Genomic DNA, 18,132 nt, shown 5'->3' on the forward strand with positions numbered 1-18,132 from the left:
GTATTTTCACACGTGTGCTCTACAGTTAGAGCAGTCTGGAGTGCTTTACCCACAGAATGAACCATTTGATTCAGTAATCACCTGGAACACTGGAATTCTTAAAGAAAAGTGTATTCACACACCTCCATGATGAACTAAGAATCAAAGAACTGAGAAAAGTCTGTATGAATTAGAAGTAAATGTGTTTAACAAGAGCAAAACTATATTAAAACATCTGCAAATATAAAAACCTTACTTTTAAAACAACCCTTTCATGTGGAAGTGGTTTAAGTAGTGCTGGGCAAGTTAACGCGTTATTATCGCGTTAATTAATTAAGGCAGTTTTTTTTTATTATTATTTTGAAAGTCCGTTGCTCACTGGCAGCGGTGGAGGAGTCTTCATCACTATGTTGATGCAGCGTGTGGAGGAGTCTTCATCACTACGTTGATGCAGCGTGTGGAAAAGTAGAGATAAACTAAAGACAAGCTAACAGACGCCACAGAGAAGTGGAGAGATACAAACTGCAGGACGACTAGTGTTGAGAAGACGTCGGTCTGAGGAACGTTCTCGAGGTGCGTTCACGTCGCGTTTGGTGTGAACGCACCTTTAGGATCGCAACGAATGACGACACGTATGAGCGTATTAAAGAGTCGCTCTCACCGGAGACTACCGGACATCGCCGGGTAATCGTCGTCGCCTCTGAGTTACGGTGCATTATGTTGATGAACAGTGGGAGCTGCGTTCACGTGCTCTGACTGTATGAAGACAGAAGACACACATTTTGATGAAACGTGTGGAACATTGTATTCATGTTGCACAACAGTGGAACGTTTAAATAAAGTCACACACTTAAAAATATGATCGCTGCTGCGAGACATCTGCCTTTTGAACACGCCCCTTACATCTCCAGCGTCAGAGTGTAAATAGAATACTGCTGTTAAAAAGAACCTGATTTGTTTAAAGTGTTTGCAACTTTAAACAACTTGCACTTTTGTTCATATTGCAGTACTTTTAAAATAAAAGTGCGCAATACACTACTTTTTAATTCATTATTCAATTTTGCACATAACAATGCAATTAATCGAGTTACTCTATTTACCGTAGAAGCATGCAGAAAAAAATGTTTTCTTCAAGTATTCAAGGTAACAGTCTGAGTACTGGTCGTTCCATTGGCGGTTATCTGTTAGCCAAACACAACGTCCAAAACAATAGAGGGGGGCAAACAAAGTTTTCACTGTGTCAATGCACATCGGCCGTATCATCGCTTAAGCGTAGCGAGTGAGGAGTCAGCAGGCAATAAAAGTTATTTTGAGAAGGTGTTAGTCACCGCAAACCACAAGAGGTCCTTGAGCTCGCAGCCATGACCGGGCTCCAAACAATGTTACTCAGTTTGCGGCAGCAGATTGTGGATTTAGCTGTGGACAGACACAGAGGGGCACACTCAATCACACACACATGCCACAGATTCCATGATTATCTTGGCGGAGAGCAATAACAGAGTCTATCGAGAACAAGTTAGAGCTGTCAATCCCATTCGTGTGTGTGTGGAACGGTATGCAGGTGTACAGTGCGTTGCCTTATTTGGTCCTCCACAAGCAGTGGGGCCAAAAACCTCATGAGGAGAAATAATAGAAGCAATAAATAGAGGGATTCCCCGCCAGCAGCTGAGTGTGCAGCAGCAGGTGCCATGTGACACGGAGGGATGACGGGTGAAACACGACGCGGCGTCCGCAGTAACGAGGCCGAAACAGACACAATGGCTTTCACGAGCATCCGCCGGTGACCTCAGCTTCCAGTCCGCCACGCGACACTTATTTCACGATGAAATGTCGGCTCTTATAGCCCGGCTCACGTGTTATACCCAGAGGATTGGCGGGTTACTGCTCGTCCCCGCCACACTTCCACAGAAACACACTCTGTGACCTCCATTCCTTTGGAGTTTGGCATGCAGTTGTTCTATTTCCTGTTCTAAACTGTTGTCGATGAAAGCACTTTGCCTCCGACCTGTTGGCTGAAAGCACTCTATAAATAAACGAGGCTCAGCTTGACACAGGAGATCGACGTCTCAGCGTCTGTGTGGCTCACGAAAAACGACTTTAATCTCTTACGCATGTCCATGTGACGTATGGGTCCTTGAGCGTGTATGAGATACGACATCAAAATGAATAATACCTCTATCAATGAAGGCCGCATGATAAAGGCCTGCTTTACATTTTACACTAGGTTTGATGCAGCGGCCCAGTGATAGTGGGAGTCAACAGAGTCGTTGTTACTCATTCCAGAGTCGCTCTGTTGTTCCCTAAATTAGTCAACACGTCATAACTTAAATTCCTGAACCCAAATCTGACCAGTGACAGTGTGTCTGCGGCGCTGAGGCCTTGTGTGCGTCTGCATGCATTTTGTATCCAACACTGGGCCCTGCAGCTAATCATCATGGTCCTGTTTTCAACGTTGAAAAGGTTTTTCTAAAACGTCAAAGGTTCAGCTCACACCAATTACAAAAAAGGCAGAATCTGTCTGCTCCGTTTTACCCTCGCTGGTGAGCAAGAGCCGAGGTACTTGAAGTCTGACTTACATAAGATCTTGTTCCACCCCATCGCCTCTGGTCTTGAGCGTTAGCGACCAAAAGACTGAGATTGCGGACTCGAGCTTCAATGAGCTTCCTTCACAGCGGCGGCAGGGCTCATCCTCCGAGCCTCGGACATTCAAAGGGAGCTCGGAGTGGAGCTTGCTGCTCCTTTTCCAAAAGGGGCGTCGGCGGAGGTGGTTCAACATCTGATAAGGGTGCCGCCTGGACGGCTCCCTTTAGAGGTTTTAGAGGTCCAACTGGTGAGAGGCCGGAGGGTAGACCCAGAACACGCTGGAGAGATTATATATCTTGTCTGGCTTAGGATCGCCTCAGAGTTCCCCAGGGAGAGCTGCTAAGCCTGCTGCCCCCACGATCCGACTCCGGATAAGCAGAAAGAAGATGGATGGATGGATGGATGGATGGATGGATGGATGGATGGATTTGTACGAACAGCACAAAATTAGCTGGATAGCAATTTACTATTGATGCCATCTCTTTGGAGCTGATATAAACTATGGTTTCAAGATGAATCATGTTGATTAATTTAACTTTGTCTGCGTCTGTGTGTGGCCTCTTACCTACCGATGTGTGTGTTTGTGTGTGTGTGTGTGTGTGTCCGTCCAGGACGGGGGCTATTCATGTGGGCGATCGGATCCTGGCCATCAACAGCGTCAGTTTGAAAGGAAAGCCCCTGAGTGAGGCGATCCACCTGCTGCAGATGGCTGGAGAGACGGTCACCCTGAAGATAAAGAAACAGCTCGACAGTATGTATGAAAGCTGCTGACGGTAACGTTGATCGTTATGGTTTGCGTTTTCTTGGTGCCTTATCCTCACAACGATCGGCAAAGCCTCTGACCTGAAGTCGATGGTTTTGGAGCTGACTTGCATTCAGCCGTGTCTGCAGGGCTGTAGAACTCTTAAACTCTATGCATTGATTAGATGTTAGAAGATTGATCAATAGTGTTTATGGATCATTTCTGTCCACCCTAACTCCTGAATCACTACATTAGCTTCGGAAGGACACGTTTGCCTTTCAGGGTCTTGAACAGGACTCGATTTGCTCTGGACTTGGTCTTGATTTAGACTCGACTGGACCTGGACTTGGACATGACTTGAACTTGATTAAGTTGGCCTTGACTACAGCCCTGCTTTGTTGTTTGATGCTCATTTTAATGGACAAACCTAACTCCAACTTCTTATCCCGTAGACGTAGAGGAGAGGAAAGCAGCAGAGGCAGAGGACACAACAGAGAATGAGCTCAGCGACCCCGAGGAGGACGATTTGACGGACAGCCAACAGACCAACAAGCTGTCAGAGCTCTACTCCACCACCATACCCAGCGTGGACTCGGCCATGGAGTCTTGGGACGGCTCAGGGTTGGACGCCGGCTACGGCAGCCAGGGTAAGCTTTAGATTAACACGGTGAAATGCCAACATGGCCGTATACTGCAAAACGTACTGAGCTCTACTAAAAGTTGGAAGACGATGCATAATTCTGCCTCCAAAGAAAACGCACAAATCCAAATAGTTCTGTCTAGAATACCACATGGGCGTATCTATAGACGGTAAATGAGCACCGTCACTCCCTCCTGCAGGCACATACAACCACCAGGCCGCTGGCATCGCCCTCCATCCCCATGAGTGGCGTAGCGCCAAGCAGCAGCGCAGCACCACGCCACCTCCTGGACGCCGGAAGAACTACCCTTTCAGTGACGGGGGCTTCAGCGAGGATGACTGGGACAAACCACCAGGGTAGGGCTGGCCTCAGGGTTACCTTTTTACCCACCAAACGTGTGTCCTTCACACCTCTACTGACCGTTGTTGAATTTAAAACCTTCATGAACACAACTCAAGCATCTTTTAAGAGTCTGTTGCTCTATGTTGTCACTTGACTGGATGGAAACCAGTGGAGGCCTGGAACAAAATGGTTAGCTGTGATCTGAAGAATAAGCAAACATACAACATACAAAACCAATGGTATGTTCCTTTAAGGGCACACTTTTTAAAAAAATGACGAAATGGACTGTATGTAATGGTTCCATTATTTAATTTCATGATGTGAAAAGATCTTTTTTTTTAGTTCTAAAAGCTTCGAGAAACTAGCTATTCACATCCGCTAACTCATTAACATTATAGGCAAGGCTTTAGTTTGGGTTGCCTTCATATGGAATGGAGGCCAATCACTGGCACACCACACACAATGGTCTGCATGTTTGCCAGTTACATAATTGACTCCTCTAGTCGATTGACCAATTGCACATCGGCAACATCGGCACCGAGAGTTTGCCAGTGATGTGGAATATTTCATCACGGAGGTTGAGTCATGAAGCCAGCGAGACTGACTGAGCAGTATCTGTGTGTGTGTGTGTGTGTGTGTGTGTGTGTGTGTGTGTGTGTGTGTGTGTGTGTGTGTGTGTGTGTGTGTGTGGTGATGAGTCAGGGGGTTAAGCCTTGTGAGGATAGCAGCATTGGTTGGGGTTATGTAACACTAATGGGGGCGGAGAGATGGGGAGGAAGGATGAGGCGAGAAAAAAAAAGTCAGCTGCGCAGTGAAACTGAATTAATCTTGTCAGTCAAGGACATTCAGCGTTAAAAGATTACCCGTGTTGGATTACAGCAGAACGCACAGCCTTGGTCTGCTCTTGCATTGCTCTGTTTTCACGTCGGCTTTGTTGATAATGCGACCCAATTGACTCCTGCCTCGATGTGCAGACTGCAGTAGATTCAAGATTCAACTCGAAGAGAAAGTGTTTGTCCAAACGTGTGTGTGTGTGTGTGTGTGTGTGTGTGTGTGTGTGTGTGTGTGTGTGTGTGTGTGTGTGTGTGTTCTTGTTTGTTTTGCAGCTTCATTTAATTTCACTTTGTTGTTTTTGTGCGCGACAGGTTTATTGGCCATCAACCGGACGGTATTCTGCTGGATCCAGACGACAGCTTCTGGTGTCAGGCGCTTGAGGATCTGGAGACCTGCGGCCAATCAGAACTGCTCAGAGAGATCGAGGTCAGTCGGCGTGCGAACGTCTGCCTCCAACCTCAACTGCAGTCATTTGCTTTCTTCAACACTCTGGCTGAACCCAGAAATGACCACAAATGACCTGTTGGTTATGTTAGTGTCTTAAACCTGCATTCTCTCTAGTGTCCACCAGGGGGCGACTCCTCTGGTTGTATAGAAGTCTAGTCTAAAATGACTCTACTTCTCTCTTGATTTATTCCCTCAGTAAACATTGTAAACATGAGTTTATGGTCTCAATCTCTAGTTTACAGTCTTCTTCAATACAGCATGATGTTCATTTAGTACATTATGCTCCATTTAGAGTCAAACACACCATAAAGAGGGGATGATTTAGGGGCGGGGCTACACAGTGATTGACAGGTCGCTGTATCTACCAGAGACGTATACGGCGTCTCTACGTCACTCCTCCGCATTCCAATTATGGTCACTCCCTGTTCATCTGTTGCAAAAAAAACCAAGATGGCGACGGCCATAATCCAAGATGGCGATGGCGAAATCGCCAAACTCTGGCTACTTTGTCATGTACAGTGATGGTAGGCTTTGAATGTACGTTTATATCTATTTGATTTTTTTCAGCACATTAAACAGCAAATCTATGGCAGCGACACCCATTAACCGTTTTATTACTCATCAAATCACAAGACTGTGATGCTTTTTAAAAACCATATCACTCTCAAACTAGCTGAGGTTTAAGTGTGTGTGTGTGTGTGTGTGTGTGTGTGTGTGTGTGTGTGCTTTGGTTGGTGCAGGCATCCATCATGACAGGGACGGCCATCAGTCTGGGCGTAGACGGTGTCAACAAGCCTCCAGCTGAGTCCATGCTGAGCCACAGCAGGATGAGTCCGCTGCGGAGGAATTCTCTTCTGCACCAGGGAAACCTGCTCCACCAGGGCACACACCTCCACCAGGGCGCCCACCTGCACGAGGAGGCCCACTTGCACGAAGAGGCCCAACTCCACCAAGGTAATTCCATGGCGGATGTGACCAGTGCTCGTCTCCCCAAGCCCTTAATGTAGGACTGTCAAAAGAAACTGTATGTACCAGCATGCTGCTGTATATTGAAGGGCTCCTTGTAGTAATACTGTTTACATGTTATTAATAAACTAATCCTTTCATTCCACCCAGATGTCCACCTGCTCCAGGAGGCCCATTTTAACCACGAGGCCCACCTGCTTCACGAGGCCCACCTGCACCACGGGGCCCACATCCACCAAGATAACCAATCTCCCCTCCTGCACCACGAGCCCAAGACGAAGGCCTCGTTGAGAGTGTCGGAGAGGACGTGGGAGTCCCGTCGGATCAAAGAGGAGATGCAGGGGATCCTGTCCCCGACGCCTTTGGAGCTGCACAAAGTGAGTTCAAAGCTCGGTCCGAAGACTCGGTCACGACGGGGCTTCGGTTCTGGTTCAGGACTTGGATTATATGTGGATCATGTGAAGTAGAATGAGGGCTTGAGTAGAGGGTGAAGGAAAAAGATATTGTGTAATACAGTATGATTGTAGATTAAGAATGTACAGTGGTTATGCTGGCGGCCACATGTCCTCACCCTGTGGATTCACAATCATGACCTCATTCAAGAGTCCGCCCAAACTTCTGCAGCTCAGGGCCGGAATGATCTCCTCGGGGAGAAGATACATTAAAGTTCCATTAAATCGCTTTTACTGATGGGCTCATTGGCCAACAGCCAAAAAATGTTACAGCCTCTAAATGGTGTCTCGTTAAAAGAACATAGAATATTCATGCATTATATAATAATGCCTTTTCAGTTTTTTTTGTTAATCCATAGTTCTTAGCAAAACATCTGGCCTGCATTATTCATTTAAAAACCCTCCCGTCTTGCATTTATCCTGCAATCGCATGGTATCGAGCGGCGGTCGCTTGTTCAGAGCGCCCTGTCGAGCCTTCTTTGTGCATTTCAATTTAACTCGGTAAAGCATGTGGCATGGATGAGTACCGTGCAGCAGGAGCACATCGTATCACAAAGCTCATAGAGATCCCTGTCACCGTCTGTCAAGACAGCAATGCAGAAAGCACCATCCACGCTGGGTATGCAGTCAACTTACAAGGAAAAGGAGGATTTCTCTCTACTTAAAGAAAAGGATAAATTCATACAATCTCAAAAATGTGTTGTTGTAGAGCGTTACGCACTTCTCTCTGGAGGTCGTGCCCGCTCGCCAACAGGAACAAGCGTTCAGAGGCGCCATTCTTTCTATTACAAGTCAGGGTACCATCAAAAGAAGCTGCATAGTGTTGCTTCAAGTTTAGATTCGCTTGACACAACAAGCCAACTTTCATTTTCGGAGCATATGATGAGACATCAGAATGGTTGACTTCTTTGTATTGAATGTATTTTGGAGCTCACACAACTGACCGATCATATCCGTTAAAGCTGGCGATCCACTGGCGATCAGCTGTTGTCTTCGTGGTGGTTTGATAGATTATTGCTGCTTAACTGTCACAGAAATCCATGAACATTAAAACTTGGGTTTAAAGGTTTCATCTTTGTGCCGTCGTCGGTAGGTGACGGTGGTAAAGGACCCGGAGATCGACGACTTTGGCTTCAGCGTGTCGGACGGCTTCTTGGAGAAAGGCGTGTACGTCAACATGATCCGACCCGACGGGCCCGCCGATCGAGCCGGGCTCAAACCCTACGACCGGATCCTGCAGGTAAAGATGAGGGAACCCGTTTCATGTTTTGAGGGTGTTGACGTCCACGGCCATGAACTGACCCGCACGTCGAAAAGACTAAACGTTTCATCAGTTGAGCCAGCATCGGTGGGATCGAGTGACTGCTCAGAGTGATGCCAGCAAATCTGACCTGTTTCTCATTTAGGATCAAAGATCCAATTTCATGTGATTTGTGCTGTTCATACTGTTATGGAAATAAACAGATTAGTCACATATACGCAATGCAGGCTTGTTTTGCCTGCACTGCGAACTGTTTAATCTGCTGAGAGCAAAAAGCCCCCAAAATAAGCACAAAGTATCCCCAAGAAAGAGACAGTGAATCTGGTCAAATGTGTTTGTTTCCTAACCACAAATACAACAAACTCATTTAAGTCTTTCTACTTTGTATAAAAAGGCCTACGGTTACTCAACACCCTCAGATTCACCATTTTAACCGTGTTGTAACATTTCATTTTGTGACGTGGAGTACAGAGCAAACACAGCTTCATCTCCTTTCATCTCCTTTCATCCCCAAATCTGCTAATCGTTAGTTTAGATCATTTTTGTTGCAAGATCGCTCCAAAAGTTTTTATCCCCCAACAGTTATGTAGAAAAGAAGAAACGAAAAAGACTCTCTGTTGTTCAACATTTTTCAATTTGTGCTGTGTGCCATCTTCATTTACTCTTAACCAGTAACATATATACTGATATTTACACATCTGAACAAATCTCACAAGTGTTCCCTTTATTATAACACCAACATTATTCAAATACACCGTGTGGTTGCAGAGATGCACTATTTTTAGTGTGGGTATGCAATTTCCGAGCAGAGGCCTAAAAATTAGGGTTAGGGTTCAAGAGGTTAATAATTAATGGTGAATATTTTGGTTCAAAATATAACTTGTTCATCATTGCTTCTATTTAGGATGAACATGTTTATTGCTCGCCCCAAATTACAACCAGGAAGTCTCATTTAGCCTTCAGCAATAGCTGGTGTCAGTCTTTGTTAGCTAGCGAACCAACAGCAGAACCATTTACCGGAGCAGCCGCCGTCTCTCCGTCTCCGTCCAGGTGAACCACGTGAGGACGAGGGACTTTGACTGCTGCTTGGCGGTGCCTCTGATCACAGAGGCCGGGGACCGACTGGAGCTGGTCATCAGTCGCAACCCGATGGCAAACGACGACGACGACGACGACGACGACGACACAGAGGACAATAACAACACTTTAGACCACCCGCTAGACCTGTAACACACACACACACACACACACACACACACAAAGACAGACAGATTAATCTCTAGACACACATGCATTCACTCTGTCACACTCAGGCAGGAGACATACTATAACTGGTGATGAAGCGCAAAGTTCTTTACTGGAACTGGTCCAAACACACACAAAGACACACACTCCACCGGCTTGTAACAATTCTACTTAAACACAGAGACTCTCACACACACACACACACACACACACACACTTGCATGCTCACACAGTTGCCCCTTCCCAATCACACTGGGTTAAACTGCTGTCATACAGGTTCTCTTTGGACGGCCTGGCATGTTGCAGAGAAACCACGCGAGACGCTCTATTGAAAGCTTGGCTGGGAATCCTCAAAGTTGTTCCAACATAAACAAGCTTTAGTTGGCACTTTAACCGTCCATTAGCTGATGACTCTTTAAATACTGTTTTCACTTCAAACAAATGACTAAAAACCTGCAATTTGGATTCAGCTGTCGCTTTTAATGCCGGGCCACGGGCTTCTAGACTTCTCTGGTACTGACTGGGCCAGAGGGATCCACCTTATTACACAATACTGTTAATGGTTGAAGCTCATGTTAACGGTATTGTTATAAAAGAAACTGCCTTGCTCAGTTTGCAGATTAATTTGTTTTAAGAAAGGATTTTAACACTTACTAGAAGATTGAACCAACCATTTCTAAAGTAATTGTCGGACTGCGGTCTAGACGCATTATAGAATTCCATTTTGCTGCTAAAAATGGTTAAATACAATTTCCAAGAGTCACAACCGGAACGTTTTTGTTTTTTTTGTTTTTCAACTGTTGCATGAAGGTGGACTTTTATTCCGGATGTGTCAGCACAATAACACCATGTAATGTAATCATTTCAAGTCGAAGACAACGATGTCATCACTACTGCCAAACGTAAATTTCCAACCCAAACAGGAAGAGGAAGGAGAGAAAAAGCGGAGACTTGATACATAAATGTGGCGTCTTCAAATGATTCGTTAGCGTTCATCGCTTCAACGCACGTGTTGCAGCTTTGCTCACGGAGACGCCGCAGAGAAAACTTTGTTGCCAACAGAAGAACATCTTCCTTTGTTGTTTGGTTTTGTCTTTTTTTTTTTTTTGCCAACTGCTGCTTAAGTTGCCAATCTGCATTGCCCCAGTTTGTCACCGCGCTTGTCATGACAGCACTGGGCTCATGACCTACAAAGTCAAAGAGCAGAAGACGCTACATGGCCTGTAAGCAGCAGAGCTCATGATTAGGGTCGAGGGTCACAGTAACCACAGACAACCAGTGTGTAGCACTTATTATGAGGACGTTATGCCACAAGCTAACGAGGTGAAGGAGCCTCCGTTTTACACTGTGAGCCACTGGGGCAGGTTTCTGGGCATATTTGCTTTATGACACAAAACAGTGTGAACTTATTGATCCAACATGGATTATCTTCACAGTAAACAGACAGCAGTATAATATGGTCAAGTTTTAGTTTCCACTGGTATGCATCAAACTTCGCCCAGGCAGTCAATACCTCAGACCGGCGCTGACGAAAGAGCCAAAGATACAGAACTTCGGATGATCTTGCGAGATGCGATTCAGCACTAATGCTTCATAATCCTTGTGCTCATATCGTTTGAGGTTACGTACTGCTGCTCGATTGTGGATTGAACAACACACGAGCATGGCCTGCTTGGGTTCACTGTCTTAAAGTTTAGTTTTATTAAAGTCACGGTTTATTTAGTTAGCGTACGTATTTAGAGCCCAACCGTGACGTTGTCGCTCGTGGTTTTGTTTGAATTCACAACGTTAACCATGCGTTTATTACGACCGCAGTGGAGCGGCGAGTCGGAAGAGTCAGAAAGCGGCGTTTTTAGGGTGTTGACTGGACTCACAGAAAGGTCGCTGACTCCACCTGTGCAGCCTGAGTCAAGAATGGAGCGTACCAGTGTGAACAACGAGCAAACGTCGAGCGACGCGGTCTAAAGTAATCCTGATCACCACCGCCACAGTCGTGACAACTGGTTTGCACCACGACATGATGCCTGCAGCACAACCACCAACACCAGAGTGTTGCTGCTGTTTGGCTTTGTAGGAGAGACCGGCCCCCTTTTTGGCAGCACCACAATTAAGGACAAAGTTGACGGCTGTCGTCCGGAGGCTGAAGATTTTGTACCGAGCCGTCCAGATAAGGAACAAGTCACGCAGACAGACACACACTCTCGTACAGAACAGGGCCAGCATGCACAGAGAACTAAAGGACATGAAACAATGCAGCAGGAGCGTGCACGTCACTGTGTGTTAAAGTCTTAGAGTGAGTTCACGTTCCCTGCAGCTCTGTTTCTGATGTGCACATACATGAGTCAAAAAGCTTCCCACTTTGAATTGCTTCAGCTTTGTTTCTGAGATGTTTTTGTAGGGTTAGTTTGGGATGGTGGACGGTTCTTAAAGGGCCAGCGTGTAGCATTCAGGGGGGGATCTATTCCCCAGAAGGGACAGACCCAGACACTGGCCCTGGATTGGACTGGAGCGGTCTCCACGCTTGGCACACGGGAGAAGTTTCAGTTGGTTGCGATCTTCAACATCACATCAGAAACCAGTATTCATCAAGTTAAAAACATCACATGTCAGCACGTCGTCAGTCTTCTTCACTGACGATTCAGACGAGTGAAGTTCATTCCCACCTGAGACGTGGACGCGCTGTTAGCCTGAAATAGCTCCACTCACTCAGTGACACGTCAAACTCAAAGACACCTGAAGCTCATCTAATGACTTCTCTTTAACTCGCCCACCTTTCTTTGTTCTGTTTGGTAACAGCAGAGATTCCTTCCACTTTCTCCACTTCCTGTCTCAATGACTTCATTTGATTTCTGCCAAAAACCTTTTTTCTTTGCACTTATTACGTTTGCAGAAATGAGACTAGCTGGTCGCTCCCCTCCTATACTGGGAGAACGTGTGTGTGTGTGTGTGTGTGTGTGTGTGTGTGTGTGTGGGGGGGGGGGGGCACAGACAGAAACTACAGAGTGTTATGGGTCAGAGGGAAACATTTTCATAAATGTATTCCTGTGTGTAAGCACACTAGAGAGAGTGTAAAACAAAAATGTGTGTGAAAGAAAGAGTGTGAGTGTGTGTGTGTGTGTGTGTGTGTGTGTGTGTGTGTGTGAAGGAGAGAGGAGACAGAGAATAGCCTTTGTCCTCTGAAGGATTGGAAACATTTTTGACAGGAACAATCACGACCTCTGTTCTCTCTCTCTTTCTCTTTCACTGTTTGTCCGTCTCCCACTCTCTCCTCACGTTCTTACATAATGCAGTTAGAATCCAGCTGCCCCCATTGAGAGCACCAGAGTGTGTGTGTGTGTGTGTGTGTGTGTGTGTGTGATAGAATGTGGGAGCCTGCATGTATATAAGACTGTATTGGTATGTGTATCTGGGGAGGCGGGGCTTGTTTTCTGTGTGTACTACATGTATATACATGTATTTCTACATGTACGTATCCAAGGATGTCTGTTTTTCTGTGTGTGTGTGTGTGTGTGTGTGTGTGTGTGTGTGTCGGGGACAGAGACGCTCGGCGGTGTACATTTCATTGTACAGCGGCGATAGAAACCCTGATGAGAGTGAAAACAGTGAGAGGAGCCTGAGAAACTTCTTCCTTAATGACAAAAAGAGGAAAAGGGAACATTTACATCTCTCCAAGCACTTACTACACAAAAGAGAAGCACACTGTTGAATACCATGCACTGTAAGTATCTCCATGTACAACAGAACAGACTCTGAGTGTTTTATACGCAAATGTGAAGTGGCCAAAAAAAAACAACACAGTTTTGTAAAGCTACAAAAAAAAGAAAAGAAGACTAACGCTGAGAAAAGCCTTCCAAAGTGTTCTGTTGGTTTTTATGTACGTATGTGTGGTCATCCATACTCCCTATGCATTTTTGGGTCAAAGGTCAGTTTAAAGCCCAATCCGGAATTGTAACAAAAGTTTATAAGAAAATATAAAACTTCTTCACGACGTAATAAATGTAACAAATGACTCATTTACAGTTAATGGGTTAGCTTCAGTCTGCAACCTCACCGCTATAACACTGTCATTTAAAATTAATATTTCATTATTTTTCGGTCACTAATCAATGGAAATTTTGGGGAATTTTTCACAATGTCAGACGAACACATTTTGTTCACATTTTTTTTGCATAGGCTACACTTGCCTGTTGTCACTACTGTCGGCAATATTTCAATGATTTCCCTTCATGGTTAATGATGAACACTGAACACGGTCAAAGACCAGATAATGGTTCACTAGACCAGTCTTTGACAGCTAAACATTAGCTTAACCACATACATTCCCAATTATTAATACAACCGTAGCTCTTAGTGAGCTAGCCATTAGCCTTCCGCAAAGGAAAATATATATATATATATATATATATATATATATATATATATATATAACATAGTGTTTGTTCAGCGAGCCAATAGCATTGTGCCCAGACAACCACAGTTTGGTAACATAACATGAATACAAACTTCTTCACTCGACTTTCATTGACTTTACAAAAGTAAAAATGATATATTTTTGCGTCACATCGTCTCTTGTTGGTCATGAGTCTCTGCGTCACACGAGAACTTTCTACAAAGACGCGATGTGATTCTTTGACATTCGTATCAGTTTCACGACTTTATTTAAACGTTGAATTATTAAAAAAAAAACAGAAGAAGAAGAAATGTGTTGACAAGTGGCAGCACGGCTCACTGCGATTCCGGATTGGGCCGTTAATAACGTATGCGTTGATATTGTGTATTTTTTTCAAATTGTGTAAAGTTCTATTCTATGTAATATAGTATTTTTCTATGACAATAGTACTCTTCCGAAACACGGGAGGAAATACAAAACAAGCATTATCGGAGGAGGAATAAAATGTATAACTTTGTTGTTGTCGTTTTTTTTGTTTTCATTTTCTATGAAACCAAGAGTGTACTGCTATACTTCTCTTTTTGAGAGGAACATGAGAAAAGATCAGAAGAACAATAAAACGTCTAATTTTATGTGGGATGACTTGTCTGTCATTACTTTGGTGTTTAAAGTAATCCCTGTGTGTGTGTGTGTGTGTGTGTGTGTGTGTGTGTGTGTGTGTGTGTGTGTGTGTGTGTGTGTGTGCGTGTGCACATGTTTTCCATCCAGGAGCTATGAAGAATAACTACACAGAGTCACTGAAGTGAAGGAAACACGACTGAGCTGTGAGTCTTAACATCACAGGCTTTGATCTAATCTAATGCTCTCTCACATGTAAGCACAAACATGCTTTTGCAGAGCTTCAGTGTTTTGGGGAAAACAAGCAAGTGGAAAAGAGTGTGTTTGGATGTGCGTGTGTGGGTCTGTGCGGGTGAGGACACACGGTCTTTTTTCCTGCCACTCTGATACATAACATGGTTCATTGTGTGTGTGTGTGTGTGTGTATATACTGTTCAGTTCTGTATATACTGTACATTCTGCCTCTGCAGATTTAATTATTCCCAAGAGTCTACTGCTACAGAGCAGAGTGCACATAAAATGTACACTCACACACACACACACAGCAGTAACGTATGGAAAAGTAGTTAAGGACCCATTTGCACACTATACAGTATGTACATTTACACACACACACTCATATGTATAAGTACGCACACTCTGACCTAACGAACCAACATTGAAACAGGAACGTGACTGGTCTTCATCACGCTTTAGCACGTCCGTGAGCCGGTGGAGCTGAAGCTGGGGAAAGACCTGAAGACCAGAAGAAACCTACAAAACCTGGACGGAGCTCAGCTAACGACGGACTAATACTAGCAAACGGAGACAACAGACCAACACAGTTATTGTGTGTTTGTACCGAAACAGAACCGGACATCCAAGATTATGTATATTTACAATTGCAATGTGTAAGATATAGCCACATGTTCCAAAGAAAAGAGAGGGGGGGGGGCAGCTTTTCAGATCTACTACTGACTACTACACAGTCATCAGTTATGAATTATTATTTTTTTAAATCCTAAAAAACTAGGCCCACTGACGAGGCAATAATATGAAAAATTCAACAAAACTCTGAGTGCCAGTCTAGACATCACTCTTAGTATATGAGTTGACTATAGTTTGTGAGTCATACTTTACTATGACTCAAAAAAAAGTTATAGTATACTATGACTAAAAAGGTCAAGAGAAATGTCACAGAATTGTATGATGAAAAAAATCCCCAAAAAAGTAGTATAGTATGTTGGAAAAATACCATAAAAGATTTATTTGAATAGTATGTTGAAAAAGTCATGATATTGAAAGTCAGTTATTTTTTTTCAAAGCCTTAGTAATGTATGTCGAATAAAGATTCTATAAAAAGTCAAAGTGATATAGTGATATAGATAAGTGACCATGTGGTCTAGCAGTAAGGATTCCACTCCAGAACAGAAATGTAAAGAACAAGTGCTGACAGTCTAAAAATATTTTTTTTAAAGTTATGTTGTAATAAGTACAAAATAAAATACAGAAAAAAGTCCTAGAAAAAAATGACAAAAATATCAAAATATAAGAAGTCAAGATATATTATGAAAAAAAGTCATAGTATAGTATGTCGAAAAATATCACAAAAAAGTCATACTATAGTATATAAAAGAAAAGTCATAGCATAGTGTGTTGAAAAAAGTCATAATATAGTATGTTGAAAAAAGTCAAAGTAGAGTATTTCGAAAAAAGTCACAAAAAAGTCTAAATGTTGACAAGTTTTGTTAAAGTCAAGGTATAGTATGTCGGAAAAATATAAAGTCACAGTACAGTATGTCAAAAAAAACTCATTGTATTGTAGAACTAAAAAAGTAATGTATGTGGAATAAAGATTATAAAAAAGTCAGTATATGTAGTATGGCAAAAAAAGTCATAATATTGAAAATACATATATTTTTTAAAGTAAAGGTATAATATGTCGTAAAAAGATCACAAACAAGCCGTACAATAGTATGTTGGAAAAAGTCATAAAAAGTCATAGTATAGCATGTTGAAAAAAGTCATAAAAAAGTCATAGTATAGCATGTTGAAAAAAGTCATAAAAAAGTCATAATATAGCATGTTGAAAAAAGTCATAAAAAAGTCATAGTATAGCATATTGAAAAAAGTCATAAAAAAGTCATAGTCTAGCATGTTGAAAAAAGTCATAAAAAAGTCATAGTATAGCATATTGAAAAAAGTCATAAAAAAGTCATAGTATAGCATGTTGAAAAAAGTCATAAAAAGTCATAGTATAGCATGTTGAAAACGTCATAGTATAGCATGTTGAAAAAAAGTCATAAAAAAGTCATAGTATAGAATGTTAAAAAAGTCATATTATAGCATGTTGAAAAATATCACAAAAAAGTCATAGTATAGCATGTTGAAAAAAGTCATAGTACAGCATGTTGAAAAAAGTCATAAAAAAGTCATAGTATAGCATGTCGAAAAAAGTGAAAAAAACAGTCATAGTATAGCATGTTGAAAAAAGTCATAAAAAAGTCATAATACAGCATGTTGAAAAAAGTCATAAAAAAGTCATCGTATAGCATGTTGAAAAAAGTCATAAAAAAGTCATAGTACAGCATGTTGAAAAAAGTCATAAAAAAGTCATAGTATAGCATGTCGAAAAAAGTCATAAAAAAGTCATAGTACAGCATGTTGAAAAAAGTCATAAAAAAGTCATAGTATAGCATGTCGAAAAAAGTCATAAAAAAGTCATAGTATAGCATGTTGAAAAAAGTAATAAAAAAGTCATATTATAGCATGTTGAAAAATATCACAAAAAAGTCATAGTATAGCATGTTGAAAAAAGTCATAGTACAGCATGTTGAAAAAAGTCATAAAAAAGTCATAGTATAGCATGTCGAAAAAAGTCATAAAAAAGTCATAGTATAGCATGTTGAAAAAAGTCATAAAAAAGTCATAGTACAGTATGTCGAAAAAAGTCATAAAAAAGTCATAGTATAGCATGTTGAAAAAAGTCATAAAAAAGTCATAGTACAGCATGTTGAAAAAAGTCATAAAAAAGTCATAGTACAGCATGTTGAAAAAAGTCATAAAAAGTCATAGTATAGAATGTTGAAAAAAGTCATAGTATAGCATGTTGAAAAAAGTCATAAAAAAGTCATAGTATAGAATGTTGAAAAAAGTCATAAAAAAGTCATAGTACAGCATGTTGAAAAAAGTCATAAAAAAGTCATAGTATAGAATGTTAAAAAAAGTCATATTATAGCATGTTGAAAAATATCACAAAAAAGTCATAGTATAGCATGTTGAAAAAAGTCATAAAAAAGTCATAGTACAGCATGTTGAAAAAAGTCATAAAAAAGTCATAGTATAGCATGTTGAAAAAAGTCATAGTATAGCATGTTGAAAAAAGTCATAAAAAAGTGATATTATAGCATGTCGAAAAAAGTCATAAAAAAGTCATAGTATAGCATGTTGAAAAAAGTCATAAAAAAGTCATAGTATAGCATGTTGAAAAAAGTCATAGTATAGCATGTTGAAAAAAGTCATAAAAAAGTCATATTATAGCATGTCGAAAAAAGTCATAAAAAAGTCATAGTATAGCATGTCGAAAAAAGTCATAAAAAAGTCATAGTATAGCATGTTGAAAAAAGTCATAAAAAAGTCATAGTATAGAATGT

The 18,132-nt window shown here is 42.1% G+C and overlaps 1 protein-coding gene across 5 annotated transcripts in view; it reads left to right on the top strand.

Moving 5' to 3' along the window:
* LOC137880637 (glutamate receptor-interacting protein 2-like) overlaps positions 1–14,514 on the top strand; it is a 161,688-nt gene extending 147,174 nt beyond the window's left edge. For all 5 annotated transcript variants that reach the window (XM_068722110.1, XM_068722111.1, XM_068722112.1 and 2 more), the window contains exons 18-25: positions 3,174–3,313; positions 3,757–3,951; positions 4,145–4,301; positions 5,433–5,547; positions 6,309–6,522; positions 6,685–6,911; positions 8,080–8,226; positions 9,298–14,514. In XM_068722110.1, the coding sequence (XP_068578211.1) occupies positions 3,174–3,313; positions 3,757–3,951; positions 4,145–4,301; positions 5,433–5,547; positions 6,309–6,522; positions 6,685–6,911; positions 8,080–8,226; positions 9,298–9,477 (1,375 nt within the window). In that variant the 3' untranslated portion in view covers positions 9,478–14,514. The remainder of the gene's footprint in view (positions 1–3,173; positions 3,314–3,756; positions 3,952–4,144; positions 4,302–5,432; positions 5,548–6,308; positions 6,523–6,684; positions 6,912–8,079; positions 8,227–9,297) is intronic.
* Positions 14,515–18,132: the final 3,618 nt, after the last annotated feature.

Source organism: Cebidichthys violaceus, unplaced genomic scaffold (genome assembly GCF_023349555.1).
Source record: "Cebidichthys violaceus isolate CVI_PGR_0920_01 unplaced genomic scaffold, fCebVio1.0.p SCAF_29, whole genome shotgun sequence".
Taxonomy (NCBI): Eukaryota; Metazoa; Chordata; class Actinopteri; order Perciformes; family Stichaeidae; genus Cebidichthys; species Cebidichthys violaceus.